The 21,648-nt window shown below is 42.1% G+C and overlaps 1 protein-coding gene across 7 annotated transcripts in view; it reads right to left on the bottom strand.

Annotated features, from left to right (window-relative positions):
• LOC144009050 (rho GTPase-activating protein 21-like) overlaps positions 1–21,648 on the bottom strand; it is an 85,760-nt gene that overhangs the window by 18,834 nt on the left and 45,278 nt on the right. For 3 of the 7 annotated variants that reach the window (XR_013280823.1, XM_077508520.1, XM_077508517.1), the window contains 7 exons: positions 13,617–13,817; positions 10,578–10,599; positions 9,166–9,258; positions 7,238–7,316; positions 7,091–7,145; positions 6,620–6,643; positions 948–2,571 (listed from right to left, as the gene is read on the bottom strand). Coding sequence is in view for 6 of the 7 variants with exons in the window: in XM_077508520.1 (XP_077364646.1) it covers positions 948–2,571; positions 6,620–6,643; positions 7,091–7,145; positions 7,238–7,316; positions 9,166–9,258; positions 10,578–10,599; positions 13,617–13,817 (2,098 nt within the window). In the remaining variant the exon portion in view is untranslated. Of the gene's footprint in view, positions 1–947; positions 2,572–5,155; positions 5,968–6,619; positions 6,644–7,090; positions 7,146–7,237; positions 7,317–9,165; positions 9,259–10,577; positions 10,600–13,616; positions 13,818–21,648 lie in introns of those variants that run through there. The other 4 variants (XM_077508521.1, XM_077508518.1, XM_077508519.1 and 1 more) reach the window with 3 other exon arrangements.

Genomic DNA, 21,648 nt, shown 5'->3' with positions numbered 1-21,648 from the left:
AATATACACGTAAATCAGCATGACATAATGGGCGACAACAAGGCACAGGCGGCAAAAGTACAGTGGCGACGAAAAAAACAAAAAACAAAAAAAAAACAAAAAGACTTGTTCTGATTCTATTCCCTTCAGTAAAAGTAAAAAAATAAATAAATACAAACTCTCAATTTAAATGTCCAACATAAATAGAAACATAAATTCAGTGTTCCCTCACAATAACGCAGTTCACTTCACGGTCTCACAGATTTTTTTTTGTCTAATTTTGTATGCATTTTTTTAATGTACCTATTTTATAAAATAAATGAAGGTTTGACCATTTATTGAATGTTTAAACGAGAGAAATGTGAGAAAATGTCAAAGTGTATAAAATGCTGTGATGGGCTTTTAGAGCCTTCAAACATTTTTAATAAATATAAAACAAAGCTAACTACTTCGGAGATTTCATTTATTTATTGCGGATATTTTTTTGGAAAACAACCTCAGCGAAAAATGAGGGAACACTGTAATATGATAATTATCATAATATTGTGGGGAGTTTGGCGATACAAAAAAAAAAGGTCACCATATTGTTAAAAAAACAAAAAAAAAGAATATTGTACTTTTGTACATTACAGCAATGAAAAGTATTATAAAAATATTATAAATATATATACAAAATATATTGAGGCACTTACTTGCTAATGCACACATACATATTAAACATAGAAGGGCCAAAACATGTCTTCAGAAATTAAATTGCACAAAAAAAACTAGCCACTAGAGGGTGCTACAATTGCACAAATGGAAATCAACCAGACTTTTTGAACGGATGTGCTGCTTTTAATATTGTGACATGACATTGTGGCAGTTTTAATATCACGATATCACGACATTGCTGTTATCGTTTCATCCCTAGTTGCTAATAGCAACAAAATGATTTGTCGGACTCGTTAGAGTTGGCGTGTCCTCACCTATAAACGGGATGGCGTCGAGGGAGTCGTCCAGGTTTTGCGACGGCGCGCCAGCAAGCCTCCTGAGCCGCAGCTCCCTGCAGCTGTTGCTCCAAGAGGCCACGGCGTCGGCAGACGCGGCCTTCAGCAGCGCCGGCGACGACTTGCCGCCCGCGCCGCCCCGCTGGTCGCAAACGGCAAAGACGCAGGACGGCGGGCGTGCGCGGGTGGCCCCGGCGTTTTTCTCCTTCCTCAGGACGACCACCGCGGCGTCGAGTCCTTCCACGCCCTCCGCCTGACTGCCGTTCATCCGCACTGACGACTTTTGTGCTCTGTTTGCGCCGGAAGACGCGCCGGCGGCGCTTTGCGTCCGTCCGCGCACGGGACCCGCGCAAGATGATGAACGGCCCACCAAACCGGCGTCCGACCCGCTCTCCATCTTCAGACTGTCGGCGTGAGTCCTGAGCTCCAAACGCGGAGGCGGGCCCAGGTGGTTTCCAGTCACGTGACTCATTGGACTTTTAGCGGCAGCCGAAGATTCTGAGACGGAATTCGTAAGCGGCGGCCGCGAGGGCCTCGACGTGTCGCTGTCCATCCGTAACGGCGGCTTGCCGTCACACGTTCCGTCGGACAAATGCGAGTTTGACGGTCCTCCGCTAGCGCGGGAGCGATGATGAGGTAAAAGTCTTTGCCCCGCCCCCTGCCTGCTAGCTCGGGCTTCCTCTCCTTGGCAGAGCAGAAGCCGGTCCTCCAAAGCGGCATGCCGGCCCGGGTGGTCCAAAGACTTGGCCCCGCCCACCAGCGCATTTTGGGAAGCGCTGCGGGGCCAATGCCGGCCGGGCTCCGAGCCGCCCAGCCTCTCGTGGGAGGAGCTTCGGAAGGGAGTGCCGCGGCCGGCCCCCCGGTCCGTCGACGCACTGCGCCACCTGAGCGGAGACACCGCCGGCGCTCTCGGAGCGGCGCACGGGGACGGCGAGCGCTGCTGAGAGTAGGCAGAGCCTGAGTTAGAGTTGGCGGCGGCGGCGCGCAAACTGTCCAAGCGCTCTTGGATGGTGCGGCAGCCGTACGTATGCAGCCTTTTGGCGTCGATGTAGTCCTTGTAGGTGGTGTAGGTCCGCCAGTCGATGTTGTGGTGAGGGGAGGGGCCTGCCGGCGAGGGCGAGCGCCGCTCGGTGTTGGGCGACAAGGCGTCCGGCGAGCGGGACGCTCGTAGTGGCGAGTTGTCGGGACGGGAAGAAAGTCGCGGGGGTGGTGGCGCGCATCCGGGAGGTAACGAAAGCGGCGGCGCAGCTTCCGTTTCGGCAGAAGGACGGCGTCGGGTGTCTTCCGTCTTGCGGCTGGGGCCCGCCCAGGCTGAGCGCACGGCTCGATCCGCTCGCTCGGGGCTAGTCGTCGTCGCCGGCCTCGAGTTGTCGTTGCATGCGCAGACCACCGTCTGCGGCGAAGGGGGAAGCGCAATTTCCACTGAGAGGCTCTTCTCTGTTGCTCTTCCCGCTGCCGCCTGCGGGGAGTCGCTCGCCAGCGTTGCCTTGCCGGCACTTTTAATTTCCACCCTGGGGTAGCAAATGGGAGGCGGCTCGGGGATGCTGTGGGCATTTCCGCTGTACGCCGCATTTCCTTTCAGGTACGCGTCCTGAGAATACGCCTGCGAGACAAGAAGCGGGACACCGTGTCACTTGACTTGCATATAAAGCGGTGATCAAGTCGTTGACGAAAAATTTTCGTCATAATTTTCGTCATGGAAAATTTTTTCCAGATGAAAATGAAACGAAAATTAAAATAGAAGCCATTCACTGAGATGATAACGATAACTAAAATTGACTGACAATTTCGTCAAAGACAAACAAAAATGAAAACAATAGTGACGAAAATTCACACAATCCAATCGGCAGGAATGAAACAAAAGTAACCACTCAGAAACTGTACAGTGTTCACTGCACTTTATTTAATGTTCAAACATATTTACATTCATTGTGCAGCTTTAAGATTAATCTCAAGCAATTATGCACTTTCTTTTTATTTCGGTGAAAACTACCGTATTTCCCGCACTATAAGGCACACCGCATTATAAGGCGCACCTTCAATGAATCACATATTTGAAAACTTTTTCTATATATAAGGCGCACTACATTATAAGGCACACCGCATTATAAGGCGTACCTTCAATGAATGACCTATTTTAAAACTTTTTCCATATATAAGGCGTAGTAGCGCCCAGTAGAGGCCGGGGTTACGTTATGCATCCATTAGATGGTGCTGCGCTAAAGGGAATGTCAACAAAACAGTCAGATAGGTCAGTCAAACTTTATTAATAGATTACAAACCAGCTTTCTGACAACTCCATTCACTCCCAAAATGAATTAACAGCTGTTTTATTATTTTCTCTGAGGTAAAGTATTAGTATTAGCTAGCGATCCAAGATGGCGGGATCTTCTGCGCATGCACGTCACCGATTGTGCAGGGTCACCGATAGCGTCTTGACAGCGAGACCTGTTGCGACCCAATATTGATCCATATATAAGGTGCACTGGATTATAAGGCACATGGTCAGCTTTTGAAAAAATTTAAGGCTTTTAGTTGCGCCTTATACGGTAAGTTATACTAGACTAGGTGCAAATTCTAGAGAAATTGCGTGGGAATGCTGTAACAAATAGGTGTGTTATCATTTTCTGTATAAAACTTGAAATGTATGCAGAAGGAAAATAATTATAATTAATAATTAATTTTAGTCAAAAGACTAACTAAAATGAAAAATTCTTGTCAAAATGAACATGGATTTAAATAAAGTTGTCTGAATCTTCCTCTGCCGACCTCAAAGCATTCCAAACAAATGTTAAACTCCAAAGATGGCTTAATCCAATCAATGGTTTCAAGTTGTGGTTAACACAATCAGCTGAAATAACTTTGGGTTACGTAAAGCTACTTCTTTCAAATAACTAATTTCATGTGGTAATCAATAAATAGATGAATGTACTTATCATGGTGTCAATGATGTTTTACCATTCACGGACTTTGTCTCAACGAGTTCAAAGGTTTCTTCCTGGTATGAAGTCAGAAAAGTCCGACGACCAACCTTGCTCAAATACAGCGTTCGACTTGACCTTATTTTATATTTACTTTAACTCATACCAATAAAGTCATCCAATCATGTTTCTATCATTTGCGTGAAAAATTTTAATCATTTGTCAAAGCACCTTGTAAACACTTGTTTTTACTTGTAAACACTTGTTTTTAAAGGCGCTTTACAAATAAAGTTTCTTATTATTAGTAGAGATGCAAAGGTTTTGTGTTTAGTGCTGTCACTAGCCAATATTTTTATAATTGATTAATCTATCAATTATTCAATCGATTAATCGGCTAATCTGATTCATTTTAATTTTGCATTAAAGTGTATTACAAAAGCAGTTTCCCCCCCTAATTACAGTTTCCTAACTAGTGATTTGGTGCTTATTTCATAGTTCGTATCCATATAGTGATTAAAAAAGAGGGGGGATTGATGTTGTACTATGTTACTGGTTCGATCATTGTTTTCTAAAGAAAAAACAGATGTTTGCAAATATCTTATTTTGATTCAACACAGAAGATAATCTTTCATCAGTGAAAAATTACTGTTGATATGCTGAAATCAGAGGATTTGGACAATTTATCATTAAAATGGCTCCAAACGATAACTCGATTATTAAAATAGTTGTCGATTAATATGATCATCGATTACTTTTGACAGCTCTAGTCGTGTTATGCTTCATACCAGATGCTGTTGATGACTTGCACCCTTTCTGGTCACAATTCACCACAGCTGTTTTAGCCATTTTTCGTTTTCAGTTCGTTTTTAAGTGGCCAGTGACTTTCAAGTGTTTGACTTGACACTTGGCTTACAACCCTGGCGTGGCAACTGCACCTCTGATACATACGGAAGCTTGCAATTTGGCCGGTTTGGCTTGAAGCTGGCAATCTCACAAAGCTACTCATGAAGACGCCTCATGCTTGCAAACATTTGACAAAAAAAAGAGTGAACCGGTACAAATGTGAAGGTTACAAGATCAACATTTGCTCGGAGCAGTAAGAGAGAGTGCGTCTTGCACTTCTTAAACATGCTTTGGACCTCAAAAAGCACACAAACGGTCAATCTTTGCCCTTGTAAGATGTACGGAATACACAAAAAGCTCATCAATAAGTCGGGAGCGAAAGGAGTGAGGAAGAGGAGGGTAGGTAGGGCGTTGGTGACCCACCTTTCTGGATGATGAAAATACCCTGAGGAAAAACCCGAAGAGCGGACGCCTCCTCTTGCCTCTGGCTGTCAACATGACTGGCGCGTCGTGTCGGTCACGCAAACAACAACAAATCAGACGGCTTCAGCTCACAACTCAGAATATCGAACTGGAACCTCCAGCTGCTCTTCAGCAAAAGGAAAGCCAACGAGTGCAATCGATGGCACTCTTGCTAAGAGCTCTCAGGTTTCTCGTGTGCCAGCCAGACGTCGGTCGGCCGCTGGCTGAGTTTCACTTCAATGTCATTACAGGTCCGAAGAAAGGAGGAGTGACCAACATACACTTATTGCTAGCAATTGGATTACTACTTAAAACAAAAGGCAGTGTTTCTCTTTGAAGGATGATGTGGCATTGACCAAAAAAGGAATCTAAAAGTGTCACATTAAAGCAAAATGGCAGCTTTCCTTTGTCTTTATGGACACAAGTTCTTCAGACTTTTTTTTGTTTTTGTTTTTGTGGCTTTTGGAGCTTTAAAGTTTCAAGCACTCCTCAAATCAGCCTAAAATGGCCACTCCAGACCAAAATGGTGGAAAACGTCCTTCATCTTTTCAAGGATAGTTCTTAAAACTTTTTTTTTTGTGGATCTACTCGGGGATCTACTCGGGGACTACCAAATTGTATGTTCTTAACTCATTTGCTCCCAAAAACATAAAAAAAAAACCTTCGATTTTCAATATTGCCATGCTCCCAAAAACGTATTTATACATTTTTTTTTAAATCTTTTTTTATGCTAGAGCATACAAAGGACTTTGATGAAACTTCTAACCTGAAGAGGTCGCTTCAAGCAATGGTAGCTATTACAAAAAAAAAAAAAAAACGGCCACCAGGTGGCAGCAGAGTATTAGAAATCAGCCAGGGCCATGTTGCAACAAGCTCTTTTCCCCACTGTTTTCAACACATTTGTGAATAATGATGAAACGTAGCTATATTCAAATGCTAACTGCTGCAAAACCGAAACAGATAGAAATATACTTTTTTTCCTGATGAAAGAAGAAACTAAACTTTCTTTTGGTAGGTTCCGTGTTTTTATAGTAATAGAACACAATATTCTGTGGGCCTTGCCAAATCAGTCTAAATCCAGTAAAACAGCCGGGATTGAAGGGTGTTGCTTCAGTCAAAATGGCCGCCAATCTATGAGTTAAAGGAGCATTTGACAACGACTCCTGGAAATGGGCCAGATGAGCCTTCAAACCAAAACAGAAGACTTGATGAGTCCTTTCGGGCACAAGTTGTTGAGAATATTTTGTGGGGGTCGAACTCATGATCGACATTTCCAATTTCAAGTGGCAAAGTGAAACTGGTCAACGGGGGCTGGATTATTTTGACCAAACTTCCCAGATGAACAACCGCAGTTCATGGCTGGAATGACTCAAAAAAGAGAGGAGCAATACATAAAAAAGCAAAAGAGTTGAGATGCCGTCTTACCAGAGCGGTGATGTCCCTGGAAAACTGCAGGAAGAAGCGAGAAGAAAAAAACAAGTTGACAGGTAAGCACAAAGATATGAAAAAGGTTGTGAAGCAGTCTAAAAATAAAACAGGTTGCGGCGAGATTCAAGAAGAGGCTTGAAAGGAGGAAATGAGAACACAATGCCCGTCGAGCAACTATTGAGGATAATTGTGACAATGAGTGGCTGATATTCCAATTTTGCAATTTAATTTGAGAGATGGTCAAGACCACTTCTTTTTTTTTAATTTTTTTTTTATTTTCTTTTTTTTGCCGATCGACACAAGGATGAGTATCCAACTTCGAGTACGCACTGATACTGAACACAATTCAGACTGTTAGCGAAAAACAAATGAACCACGCCAGTTGAAATCATTTGTCGAGCGGGAATCGTTGAAAATGAGAGTTGTTAGCACCAAAACAAGCAAATGAGAACGGAGAAGGATCGTTACCAGCTGCAGAATGTCCTCATCCTTTGGCATCACGCAGAGCTCCAGCGAGGCATCGCTGCGTCGCCATGACGACGACGTGGAAGCAAAAGAGAGGAAACGGTGAGGGGGGGACGCGTGCGTACGAGAACGTCAACGAGGTGGTCTCACCTGTTCTGGATCAAGGCGATGACCTGCGAGTACGTCTTCCCGATGATGCTCTCGCCGTTCACCTTCACGATGCGATCGCCTGCATGCGCAAATGTTAAATTTTTCAATTCAATTTTTTATTTCATTCCTTAAAAAAAAAGAGAAATGAAAGGGACAGAAAGAAGTAAAACTTATGTTATCTGCCCCTAATCAACAACAACAAAAATAATCAACACAAATTGTATACAAGAATTAAGCAGCGTGTCCTTGTGCTATATGTATTTTATGTTTAAACCACGTCTTAAAACACATTTTGATACTCTTGCATTTGGCTGAATATTGTGGGCCTGGTGACTGCCGCTGCTCTCTTTCCCTCCCTTCTCCGTGGCTTGGAGGGGGAGTTAGGTGTCAGTGACCGTTTGGATACTGTTTTACGGGTTCTACGCTGGCTGATCGTGATGAGAGATAACTACCCCGATCGTCCGGGCTGGATTTGGATGATGACCCACTTCCCTGACGACGTCTTCTTGCAGTGCTTCAACTTCCTCAATGGACTTTTCCACTATTCTAGTACTAATGCTTAGTATCATAAACTATGCCAATTGTTGCCCATTCGGCATCCACTGCAAGCCTGGTCATCCTGGGAGGGGGATTACCACATCTGCGGCCCCTTCTCAAGTTTTCTTGTTTATTTTTTTTCATGATGTTTTTTTTTTTTTAGTTTTTCCTTGCCCCTTTGTGGTTTGATCAGGGGATGTCGTTACTATTTGTCAATTGTGGGCATGTGAAGCCCTTTGAGATCTTTGTGTGATTTAAGGGCTATATAAATAAACTTGATTTGACTTTAAACTTTCATGATGTGCTTTAAACATTATTTTGAGACGCTTAAATCAATTCATTACATTTGAAAAGTTTTGAGTTGTATAAATAATGGATCAGTGTGGTCTCTGTATCCACAGCCGCAAACGGCACAAATTGCACGTTTCTATAAAAGAAAGGTGGAATTGGTGTGGGATTTGGGAGTATTAGAATTATTATAATATACTATATTGGAAATATTAGGAGCAGCAATTCCAAATCAAACACAAATTTAGATGAGGAGTACATCTAAATACAACAACGGCCTAATAATGATCCAATCAATGGAATGAAATGGAATTAGATGAAGCCTGTTTTTTGGGAGAAAGATTCATAAACACACGTAATCTCCAAATCCTAAATGTGCCATAATTCAATAAATGAATACGACCGTTTGAAATAAAGACCCTGTTGATAAATAAAAGATGTTATTATGTAATACAGCCATAATAGTATTACTATTACCGAAAAGTGTTCACACTAGTCTTTCTGTAACAACTATTTTATTATGATGAAATCTTTCATAATGATTATTTTAACAAAGTCATACTAAGAACATTTTTTTTTTACAGTCAAAAATGTCCTTTCCCACAATGGACTTTTTTTTTTTTTTTTTCATAATGGTGTTTTTCAGCAGAACAACTTGGTCTTGTCAATCAAATCAAATGAGGTGGAGCCAGTTAGGTGACTGGCTGAATCTGTTATACAGACATGAGCCAACCCGCTAACTGTGATTGACAGGCCAAGTTTTTCTTAGGAAAAAATTATTATGAAAATAAAATAATATGAAATAAAAAAGCCTCGTTATGAAATAAAAATTTTTTTTTGGAAAATTGGACATGAAATTAAAAGTCATTATTTTAAAAAGTATGACATCGTTAAATAATCATTATGAAATATTTAATCATAATTAAATAATAATAGGTACATATTAAATAATGGTATCAACACACTTCCTCATAATAATATCTAATTTTACAATGTAATGTTCATATGACATAATTGTGTGTTATTTATCAAAGGGGTCTTTCTTTCAAAATGTCCTTTTTATTGATTTAATGATGGCATTTTTGGGCTTCCATACCGCGTACCTGTACAGAGTCCAGCTCCGTGGGCGGGGCCGCCGTCCTTCACTTGCTTGACAAAAATAGTGTCCATGGGCTCGAGGCGACTTCGCTGTCTCCCTGCCGAGCACATCAACACGCGCATTTCAAGTCAACGGCAAAAATATTGCACCACAGTTGACTCTTCATCTTCAATCATAAGCATTTCCATTTGCAAATCATTCAATTAGTCATGAGGCTGCTCGATTATCAAGAAAAGAGTCATCACAATTAATTGGGTCATCATTGAAATCACGATTAGGACGATCACTTGTTTTTTGCTACACAACAAGAAAATGTTTCAACGTAAAAATCAAGACAAACAAATGTATTTGAAACACTTATCATTATGCAAGTTTCTTTGGACCAAGCGAGATTAATTAAATTAGTTATTTAAAAAAAAAAAAAAAAAAAAAAAAGGTACAAATATATACATTTAAACAACTCAAGATGAGTAATAATACTCTTTTACTTTTGTCTCTGATCAACTGCTGAAAGGAGACTGATTCTGTCCTCTTACATATGTAACTGCTTCAAACAGCGTATGTAGGATTGTATTGTATTGTATTGGTGTTAATGTTTTGTTATGTTCCATCCATCCATCCATTTTCTTGACCGCTTATTCCTCACAAGGGTCGCGGGGGGTGCTGGCGCCTATCTCAGCTGGCTCTGGGCAGTAGGCAGGGGACACCCTGGACTGGTTGCCAGCCAATCGCAGTTTATGTTATGTTATGTTGTTTTTTTTGTGTTTCTGTAAAGCGCTTTGTGACAGCTGAGGCTGTTTTAAAGCGCTATATAAATAAACTTGAGTTGAGTTGAGTTGTTCACAATTATGCCAATTTTGTAATTGGAAAGTGTAATCATTGAAATTGTAATTGAATTTCAATCAATTGCACAGCCCTCATCAATCATTTGCAACTTTGTAAACATATATTGTGGTAGAATTTTGATTTGAATTGCCGTTTTTTTTGTTTGTTTTTTTTTGTTTAAGGTTTCCTTCATTTAATAGCTGCATGTGAAATTAAACAAGTGTCCATCAGAGGGCAGCAAAGCACAAGGCCCTCTGATTGGCTAATCTGGAGGTGTGATGGTAGCCCCGCCCCCTACACCTCCTTGCAAACTAGCAGGTGAAGGAGAATGTTGGGTTGTTGGAGATGATGATTGGAAGAGTTAGTTATGGTTGCTAACCTGAATGAGTAAACCTCAACTGTTAGGGGTTCTGTAATAATCCAAAATGTTTTATGTAATAACATCTTTATGGGTAAGGGTTATTTAATATTGTCTTTTTCATTTAATACATTTAATCATGACAAGAGGAAATTCAGTTTGAAACTTTTTCATGGGGGAATAAATATTTCTATCTTTGGTTTCCCTAAAGACGTCTTTTTCCCCACACTTACCTCGGCTGCCATTCTCTTCATCCTAGCAAAGAAAACAGAGAACGAGAGGGGGGAACAAATTAGTGTGGTTAATGCTGTCGCTACAAAACAAAAAAAAACAAAAAAACAATAAAAAAGTCATGCTACAGTTGAACAACATGGTAAAAGTTGAGGCAGAGCAAGACAAGGATTCTTTTGAGTGTGGTGTGAACGTCATCAATTTGCCCTCACTCAGCACAAACGGCGGCACCAATGAATCCCTAAACGCAAACACAAGCGCTACCTGCGTCCTTTGAGAATTTGTCTCAGCGTGTGGTGAACACAAGTACTGTGAACTAGTGATGTGCTTCTCGGGTCGAATCCCTGAAGCGTGTGCCGAGTAATGTAGATGAGTGGTTCATGAACGGCGATTCAATGCGTGTGTCGATGACGTACGTGATGACGTTTGAAGCCCCGCGAAGCGGGTGTACCACGTGACTGATTCAGGAAATGATTCGCTAGGTTTGAGTGTAGTTCGAAATAAAAGCGGCAAAGAAACGCTATGGATTCCCCTTCACTTTTTGTGTTTTCGGGTCCCTTACTGCGGTACTTCTTTGCATTTTGCATTCGATTTGACCGACGACGACGAGCTTCTTTTTTTGCGATGGAGTTCAAGGAACCAGCAAGAAAGAGAAGAGAATATCCCCAGAGTTGAAAATCCCCTTCAGTACTGGGAATCACAGAAATATGCGCTTCCAAGTTTATACAAACTTGCTGTCTCATATCTATGCACCCCTGCTTCATCAGTACCATGTGAAAGAGTTTTTTCAAAAGCAGGTGAAATTCTATGCACAAAAAGAAACCGCCTGAGTCCAAAAACTTTGGAAAAAATATTGTTTTTAAATAAAAATGAAGAAGCACTTTATTTTACCTCATTTTTTCACATTTTCACTTGTTGCATAAGCACAAACATAGACAAAGTAACACAGAACAATTCATGTTAAAACACTCTTCAAATATATATTCTTTTGTATTTAGAGGATGATTTACACCCCACCATTTTATTGCATGCACCAAGCATGTTATACATTTTTCTGTCCACATGATGGCGTAGTCGAGGAAATGAATCATCTTGAAGCCCCTACGTGTGTGTGAAGCTTTTCAATGCAGGGCTTCACTGCTTTACGGGGCTTCATTTTGCCATCACTACTGTGAACACACCAATCAAAACATCATGACTACCCGGAGCCCCCCGTTGATCAAAGTTCCTCAATCACTTACTTGCCCGTCCCAGATTTTCCTTCAAACGTCTCGACCGCCTCGGAGATGACCCCAAACTCCCAAGATTAGTCTGCGGCTCCAATCCCACATCCTTAAAAAGTCGCATGCGGTGGCTTGCACCGTGGCATATTTATCCGACGCTATGCAGTGCTTCAACAGTGAATAGGAAAAGTCTACACACCCCTCTTCAAATGCTTTTTTTTGTGATATAAATCCATTCAACACAAGCTTGCATTTGAAGAGGGTTGTGTAGACTTTTTGTCCATCGGTACACTGACCCCAAGTGAGTGAGTGAGTGAGTGAGTTGGTGAGTGAGTGAGTGAGTGAGTCTGCAATTGAGTGAGTGAGTGAGTGGGTGAGTGGGTGAGTGAGTCTGCAGTTGAGTGAGTGAGTGAGTGAGTGAGTGAGTGAGTGAGTGAGTGAGTGAGTGAGTGAGTGAGCGAGCGAGCGAGCGAGTGAGCGAGTGAGTGAGTGAGTGAGTATGACTGGTCGTCACTAAAAGACCCCTGAGAGGCCAGCCAAGCGTTCCCATTAAAGCTCTGCCCTATTTGTCAACTTAAAGCTTTTACACGCTCCACACAAATCTGTGCACATCACTGGACCCGATTAGTTAAAAAAAAAAAAAAAGGTTGGCATGGGCCGACGTTATCCAGAGGACGACTGACTGGCAGTTGTCCCAGGTAGGATCAAATTGAGAGGCTGAGAAGAAACCTCAGCATGCCCTGGTTCGTCCTTCCAGCAACGGCGCTCTTTACGCAACGCCAATTTTTTGTTAGCTTTCGGAAGATGCACAATCCAGACGTCATGATCGGAAGACGCGCTTGCCTGTTCATCACATGTTTTTCCAGCTCAGAATTTTGTTGTCAAACATTTCTAGATTTTCTCCTAATATTTGTGGATTTTTTCACGTCCTCCTTGTTGTTTTTTGTGTCTTGTCAACAGCAATTTGTGTTCACCTCCCATTTGGGGAAAATTTCAAACACTTGCCTTAACTTGCAAGTAAGCGTGGGCCGATTAGATTTTGACGGTATGATAACCGTTGGCAAAAATATCACAGTGTCACGGTATCAGGGTATTAAAATGACATCTCTAAAATGTCCTTTTAAAAAATATTTGGATAAATAAAAACAGCTTCTTTTTCCATTCAACACTATTTCATTTTTAAACAAAACATGAAGAAACGTGTACCACGCTAAGTTTAATTAAATAAACATTGGCATTCTTTCTTGTTGTGTCCCATCACTGGCAAGCTATTTTTTAGAACAGACCCCAGTTAGGGGACACCTTGTACCTACACATGTACATTTATTTATTTATTTATTTTAAGGCCAATAAGCATCTCTCCTTATCCCCACCCCTCACCCTTTTATCCTCCTCCTCGCACAACTACACATGCACTCGCTGTAGAAGGAGAAGAAAGTTAATTGAAGGAAATCTACTTCAAATTGGCTCGCTCAATTCCGCAAAGAAGAGCTAATTACCGGTGACAGACAGCATTAGAGGTTATTGAAACCTTGACATTTTAAAACTACGGTAAATGGTCAAACCGGTTATCGGCCCATGTCTACTTGCGAGCGACTCGAATGCCGAGTTTTCATATGAAGGCAAATCCATTTGGAAAGTTAACATTCTAGCGACTGTCATGACTTCAAAATTTGAGATATCGGGCTTTGAGGTGACGTTTTTGGAGAGCTAGGAATGCACTGTGACCTTAACGTGACCTTCTCTCAACTTTTCAATGAGCTGTTGATTGTTTGAGGACACAACTTGTTGTTTTCTTCGCTGCCTTTCTCAACTTACCTTGAGAGAGTTGTGCACGGCAGACTCGGGCGGGTAGACGATGAAGTGGCGCAGAGTGAAGCCGAAGCCTTGAGAAGTCCGGCGCAGGCAAAGCGTCTTGGGCCCAGGCCACGAGAAAGGCTCCTCCTCCTCCTGCGGCCCGGGAGAGGGGGCCACGGCTGACGTCTCGCTCGGGTCGGTCCCATCCTTCTGCTTGGCCTGCTAAACATGGACAAATACCAAATTTCATCCATCTACCATTACAGTGGGTCGCGCTGCCATGCTAAAAAAAAAAAGAAACATAAAAAACGAAAAAAAAATTTCGTCTGCCCAAGGTTATTTTAGTTCTGTAAAACTAACGAAAAAATTAAAACCAAAATTCAAAAAACAATTTCGCTAACAAAATAAAATAAAAACGAAAATGCTTTTTAAAAAACAAAAACTAACTGAAACTACATTTTATGTTTACAAAACTAACGATAATGATAGCAAAAATGTCCTTTGTTTTAAAAAGGTAATTAATTGAATGCACCAGCCTTTGGGGATGATTTTAAATGTGATTTGAAGTCGATTTATTTTGATATTAAGGACGTTTGAAAGTGTGTCACACAGAAGTGACGTCAACTGCCAACAGCCAATAGAAAAGCTCCTTCAGATGACTTCACTGTTTGTGTTTTTTAAATATCGCGCACAAGTAATACACATTTAAAAAAACAAAAAACAAAGTAATACTGACACTAACTAAATCTAAACTAAAACGAAGCATTTATTAAATAACAAACTAATAAAAACTAACAGAACCACCCTGAAAACTAATTAAAACCAACTACATTTAAAATACAAAACTCAAAACAAAATCAAAACTACCGGTAACTAAAATGAAAAATTTCAAAACTATAATTACCCAGACGATTAGTTTCCACGACGTCAAATAAATGAAAAATATAACCGCAAACCTTCATTTGATAATTACGCAATGACGAGACTCTCTGTAACTTCCTCATTTCTACCAATATTGTAATACCTTTGCACATTACAACATCATATATATTATACTAACATTGAAGTAGTTGCATCAGAGCAGTTCAAGTGGGCGGAGCTTATTTTGATGAACTCACTGCAGTGCAGGTTTAATACTAACCTGTATTAAAAAAAAAAAAAAAAAAAAAATCAACTCTGTCAAACAAGCCCAATGCCAAGCCTCCATTTAAAACAGAAACCAGATAGTGTTAAAAATACGCTCATTCAATCAACTCTCAAACATTTAACACCAATGTTTTCACACTGCAATTTTTACTAAGAAAGTACAATAGATCACAGTGTTAGGTTGAACTTTGGACTGAAAGTGAACACATATATGAACTTAACATGTTTTATATGATCAGTTTTGAGAGGGGAAAATAAAGACCCAACTGAAAATGTAATAAATCCCCAATAAAGGTATTACATTTTAGGTAAAAATGTTTTTACAATATCAATCAGATTTTTTTTTTAAATGACAGTATTGGTGAAATGATGACATTATTGGGTTTTATGACATTTTTGATGGCGTTAGGTGCAAAATTGCAAATATCACATTTTCAGGAAATGATTATGCCCAACATACAAACAGTCGCAATGTTATCACTTGGACGTACTTCCTTGACACTAATTTTGACTTTCTGTCATGTGTTGGTTCTGTGGGGTTGGGATTTCATTTTATTTTGATATTTTTTTGGTGTGTTTGTCTGTGGTTGGTGTTTTTGTCATGTATACCTCGTTTCTTCTCTTGTCTCGTTATGTCTAACCACGTCCACCTGAGTGTATCTTCCCTTTCCAGTGTGTGACCAATCACTGCCCTCAGCCACTTGTTTTTCCCCCAGGTGTCTCTCTTTAGGTCATTAGTGTTAGTGTATTTAGTCTGTTGTGTTTGTCTAGACCATTGCTGGTGTTACGTAGGACATGCTGGGTGGCTCGTCTGCTAAGCTTTGTGCTGTCAAGTCAAGTCAAGTCAAGTCAAGTCAAGTCAAGTCAAGTCAAGTCACGCCAAGTGCAGTTCTGTCACGTCAAAGCAAAGCAAAGCAAAGCAAAGCAAGGCAAGGCAAGGCAAGTCAAGTCCAGTTCTGTCACAGCAAGTCCAGTTCTGTTCTGTCATGTCTAGTCTAAGTCTTGGTTTTCCTGCCCAATTGTAAATTACCCTACGTTGCTCATTTCCTTTGTCTGATCTTTCTCCTCAATTTGGGTCCACATCTCTGTCCACCTTCAAACAGTAACACTTTCCTTTTAGCCGGTTGGGCTTTGGCGGCATTTTGTGGCATCTTAGGACATGACAGAACACAAAAATCCAGTGATGGATTTTCAGTCACATCTGAGGATATAATGTGAATTCAGTGTGAAACGTAGAGCTTCACTGAACTTTCATTGGGCCATTACACCCCTCCACATCTTTTCAATGGTTACAATTCTCCCATGAAAACACAACAGTAAGTAATTGTTCATAATTAGTGCTTTTCATGTTGATGTCAATGGGACATTTGGCATCCGTAAGAAGTGAAAACTTCATGTTGTTGAAACTCAAAGTGGACTCTTGAGACTGACACGCAGACAAGAGGCGCGCAACATCCGTCATTACGCTCGGCGAGGAATGTCTGGCATCCCGCGATCAGGCCAAACGCACGCACACGCACGCACACATAATTGTGTTTCTTAACTGCGGTTGGATTGGGAGAAAACAATATCTGTCAAAATAAGTCTTGCCATTTGTTTTTGTTTTTTGTGTTTTTTTTGCCTGGGGCTTCACACATGCACACATGTGGCTCTGCTTATTGCACATTTGGGGCCCTGGCGAGGCTCTCCGGCGTGTTTGCCTGATGACAGACTTCTCTCGCGCGTTCCTGCCGACACTCGGGGTGGGAGAACAACAACGTGTCAATGATGCACTCGTGCATGCTCAACATCACAACTAACGGGATGAAATGATGAAAAATGCACTTTTGCATACAAATACTACAAGTACTTGTCAAACTGTGTCCGTGAGGCCGAGTGATGACATTGCAAGATGGCTAATTGACATAACGCCAAAATAGCAAATCGTGAGAGTGACATCCATCACCAAAGTAATGTTGGAGGAGGACGCATGCGGCGAAAGCAAACCATCGTGATAGCCAGCTAATAAAATACATCTTTAAGTGAGTAATACGAGTTCCAAACAAAGACATGGGTTCCCGCCTGGGCTGTCTGGGAGGAGCAGATGTGGATTGCGGAGGTCCTCAGGGAGAAGGATGGGTGTGGGCTTCACGCTCTGATGGCTGAAATCTTCAGCAATGCCCGGAGCGGTGCTGACGTTGTCTCGCTCTGCACCTTTGGTTTTTGGTTTTGTGCTTAAATTTTTTTTAAACGAATGTCATGTTATGTAAGAGCCGAGCTGAGGCATCGGTGGCCTTGCCATAGAGCAAATGCGATGAATTATAGAGGAAGAGGCGGCATGATGCTGTATATTTGCCACTCATTCTGTTCATCAAAACTGTGAACAACCTGGAGATCGCTGTTCACGGGGTTTTTCACGATAAATCACAATTTCAAGTTGTGTGCCTTCAGTGTAGTACCACTTGTATCCACAAACTTGCCAGGCAGTATTGAGCTCTACTGAAAGAGATACAGCGGTATTCAGCGAGCAAGAAGAAGAGGCAGAAAAAAAAAGCTGTCAAAATTTGCCGTTTCTCAATGTGCTTTCTTGTCCGTACTTACGATCTCGTGAAATGTCAGCCGCCGCCCAAGTCCTGTTCCAATTGCAAGTACGCAAACAGCCATAAAGGTCGAGCAAAGAACGGACGGAATGTTGTTCTTACTGCGAGCTTCCTGGTTATTGACGCTTTGCCGTAACTGTTTACCAAATAACTATATGTTTTATGTAATTAGGAATAATATATTAAAGATGTGTCATTTGAAATTATACATTGGATTTATCCAAATTAGGATTACATTAGTTAAAAAAAAAAGGTTCTGGAAAGACACCAATGTGAGTTGGAGGTTTTATTCTGATTCTCCTGAAATTGTGGTACATCGATAAAAATTATCTTTGAATGTATGTGTATATAGTAAATCATATTTTATATATATGAATATATGTAAATATAATATTCTAAATTGCAGTTGTGAAACTAAGTTGTGTCAAAAAAAGGACTAGATTTAATAAAGTTGTGCTTCACACGTTAAATATTTATTATTAATTACGCTCATAAAAGGGTAGGAATACTTACAAACGTGATGCTGGTGGGGGGCAGCAATGCACATGCCGTGCCTAGTCTGCCGGAAATGAAAGAAGAAGAAATGCTTTTTGGGATATTTTCCCAGCCAAGCCTTCACCAAGCAACAACCGATGCATCCTTGGTTGAAGCTAACAAAAAAGAACGACATCAAGGAATTCCGTGTGGTCTTGGCTTATGCATACTTTCGATTGGAACAGTACTTGGGCGGCCATTGATGACCTTTTATGAAATAACAAGGACGTAAGCAAGGTTTTTAACCGATGTATGTTGTATGTAAGCATTGAAATAGTACAAACTCATTGAAAGCTAGTCACATGATATAACTGCAATGAATTACAGAAATACGCCAGTGTGATATATGCGTGCTTGGGAAGTACGTTCTTGAGACCGGGTCACAAGAACGTACTCTGTGTTCTTGATATTGAGAAACGGCCATTGTTGTTCCCACAGAGCAAAGAAGTGAAGAAAATGTCTGCCAGAATTCTTGCATGCTCTCTTTGTATCTGTTCTATGGGTGTTAAAGCTCGTTGGAAGGGTGACAATATTAACAGAAAATCTTCCGCTATGCTAATTTGCTTGTGCCTCGCTATGCAATTTCACATTAAATGTTAGCATTAAGCTAAATGACTTTTAGATGGCGCCTATGACACAGGTGAGTCTGGATCCTGACCTGACGCTGAATGTCACCGCTGGTCCACTTTCATCCAAAAAGTATGTTTTTGTTAGTGTGAGTCAGCCCTGAGTGGCCAACGTCATCCATCGACCTCTCGCAACTCCCTCGCACTTTTACTTTTCCAAGCCTCTCCGACCGCAGACACTGAACATTAGTCACCCGTGTTGACTTGATGGCAGGAAAATACGCCAGCCGGACTTGCTTCCCACCTCAGAACATAAAGCGTGGCCATTTTATATGTGAGAAAATGCATTGTGAGGTTCCCACATGTGTCATCGGGTGCAAGCAAGTGAAGGCGCAATCAAAGCTAGCGGTCGGTAAAGCGGGACGGCGTTGCCACAGGGGAGCAGGATGACGCACAGAAAATTCCTCCAACGACACAACAATGTCTCCTCCCCTCTGAATGCCTCGCACGTCAACCTATTCGCCCGCCGGTGTGTTTCCTCAAAGCCTCAAGTAAGGCCACATCCAGGAATTTGGGCCACCTCCTGTCAAATAGCGGACGGGATGCTTTCTTGCTTACCCGCGATCTCACGCAGTTCTTCCTGGAGGCTTCCCGCAGCCGAGCCCAGGAGACTCCGCGGGTGGAACTCTTCACACCCAATTCTAATTCGCCCCAGTAGGCTCGGGCTAAAAGCTGGAACCAGAGGCAGTACGGCTCTGACAAGCAGCAGTCGGCCCCCGCCAGCCGAGCCCAGGGACAACTTGCGGATGAGGGGATCGCCGACAGGGAGCAGCAGCCCTCGGAGTCGGTCGGGTCCCTCAATTCCCGGAGAGGAACTGGCTTGCGGCCCGCGGGGAGTCCGTTCCTCTGGGCCAGCATGGCATAGCCAAGTCGGAGCAGTCGGAACCGGATGACGGGATTAAATGGATCCAAGAATCTGCTCCTGGTCCACTTCGGCTAGTCCATCCTTCCTCGGGACGTCCCGCAGACGCATGCCGATGTGGGCTGCGCAGAGCCGAGCGACTGAACGGCTGGCTGACTGACGCACACACCCACTGGCCACACACAACTCGGAGGTATGCACACGCACACACACACACACACACACACACACACACACACGAGGGCTCTTTCCTTTTCCCCGTCTACTCCATCTCCAACATCGCTCACTCGTCTCCTGACGCTAACGGCAGACCGACAACTGGCAGTCAACCGTCCTTAGGTGGATTCAACAACAATTTATTCAACAAGATCACTATTATTTGTATGGACTTTTTTTGGTAATTGAAATCTTTACATTTGCCAAAAAGACGCTTTTATCGCCGTTCAGTGAGAATAATAAACAGTATAATGTTCAAACATGAATTCACAGATGATGTTTTAATAAAATTGTGAAAGAAGACAATGGCAACGTGTGTGGATTGCAAGTATTGGAGGAGTTCTCTCTGTCACTATAAAAGCAACGAAGCTCATTGATTTCAGCTTTGTTTTGGTTATGCGCTGAATTGAGAAATGAAGTAAGAGACAATCGAGATGTGATTGATAAAGTGTCGGTACACTAACTAACAATATTGTTGAGGCTACATGCTAATATTTGGTGATCTACGATGGTTTAAGCCTTGAGATGTAGTTCTCTAGTGGCCCAGTCCTCCTGGAACGGACGGGTCTGGTCTTTGCCTCTCGGGTGGGCCAGAAGGCCGACGTGCCGCTTCATCACACTTTCCCACCGCGGTGGGAACAAGCTCGCCAACGCACGTCTATCACAAGCCCTGTGGTTTGTACGCTTGCTTAGCCTAGCGCTAACGTAAGCGGTGAAAATGTAAACAGCGGTCTATTTTGATTGCGGGGAATGTTTCAGACAGCGACGTGACCATGAAAACAACAACAACAACAACAACAGCAACAGGAACAGGAACACCCGTCGTGGAATGTTCCCCTCGCAGAGTTTGGTTAGTAGAATCCGGTTACCGCATTGGGCCCAATATAGCGCCACACGTGATCTTCCTCATGGAAAAGACAGCAGAAACAGAAAAGGCCCAACTGTCATCTGAGTGTAATTTAGGCCCGTAAGAATGTTTTTTTTTTTTTTTTTTTTTTTTTTTTTTTTTTTTTTTTTTTGGGAACTGCTGCATTCAGAAAGGAATTTGGAAAAACACCACATGCTGTTTCCATTTTTACAACGGCAATTTCACAATTTCACGACAAGCGCTTCCAATCCGAGGCCAGCGTTGCGATCTTGTAAGTTGATGGGAATTCTTTCAAATGCAAAACACATGATCAGCAACAGTCTCGTGGCAAGGAAAACTCCCATGTCGCTCTTGGCCATGCTTTTTGTGCACACACACAGAACTATTATACCCGCCGTTGTCATAGCGGCAAACAACATCATCGGCCATTGGGCCGCTGACATCCACGTGATTCCACTGCTGTTAGTGTGCAAGGACAATTTGCACTGAATGGGCACTGCACACTTGGGGTGACGATGAACTGCAATTGGGTTCAAGTTCAAATCCAGAGCGGACGGTGAAGTGAAGGATTTGTGTGTGTGCGTGCGTGTTTTGGATGCGCCCTCTCTTTGTTTACACTACAAGTGGGAAAAGTGGGTCATGATTTAATGCCCAGGCAAAAGAGTTGCTCCAGCTTTTCGGGTCATTGGGGTCATCTTAGCTATTGTAGTTACAGTCGTCTGAGCGCAACACTAGCAATAAGAATTCACGCTGGACTTGAGATGTAACAGATACTTCTATGTTGTGTAAAATATCACACTACAAGTAGGGTGTAACGATATCCAAACATCACGATACAATATTATCACGATATGAAGGTCACGATACAATAATTATCACGATATTGTGAGGTGGCGATACAAAAAAAAAGTCATAATATTGTAAAAAAAATGATACTAAAAAAAACACACACACACCCACGCACACAATATTGTGCATTTGTACATTACAGCAATGCATATAACCAACCCACAATCTCTAATAATACTTACTACTGAAGCATTCACTTGCTAATGCACGTACACATTGCGTTCCTCCACATATTGACTTGGTTCACAAGCATATTACGTTCCCCTTCATCTGACCATTAGCATGGATTTGAAACTTATAAGGGCCAAAACATGCCTTGTGAAAATTAAACTGCACTAAAAAAAAACAACCCACCAGAGGGTGCTCGAACTGC

This window comes from Festucalex cinctus, chromosome 20 (assembly GCF_051991245.1).
Source record: "Festucalex cinctus isolate MCC-2025b chromosome 20, RoL_Fcin_1.0, whole genome shotgun sequence".
Taxonomy (NCBI): Eukaryota; Metazoa; Chordata; class Actinopteri; order Syngnathiformes; family Syngnathidae; genus Festucalex; species Festucalex cinctus.
Note: the sequence above shows the minus strand (reverse complement) of the source record. Positions and strands in the feature narration are given on the sequence as shown.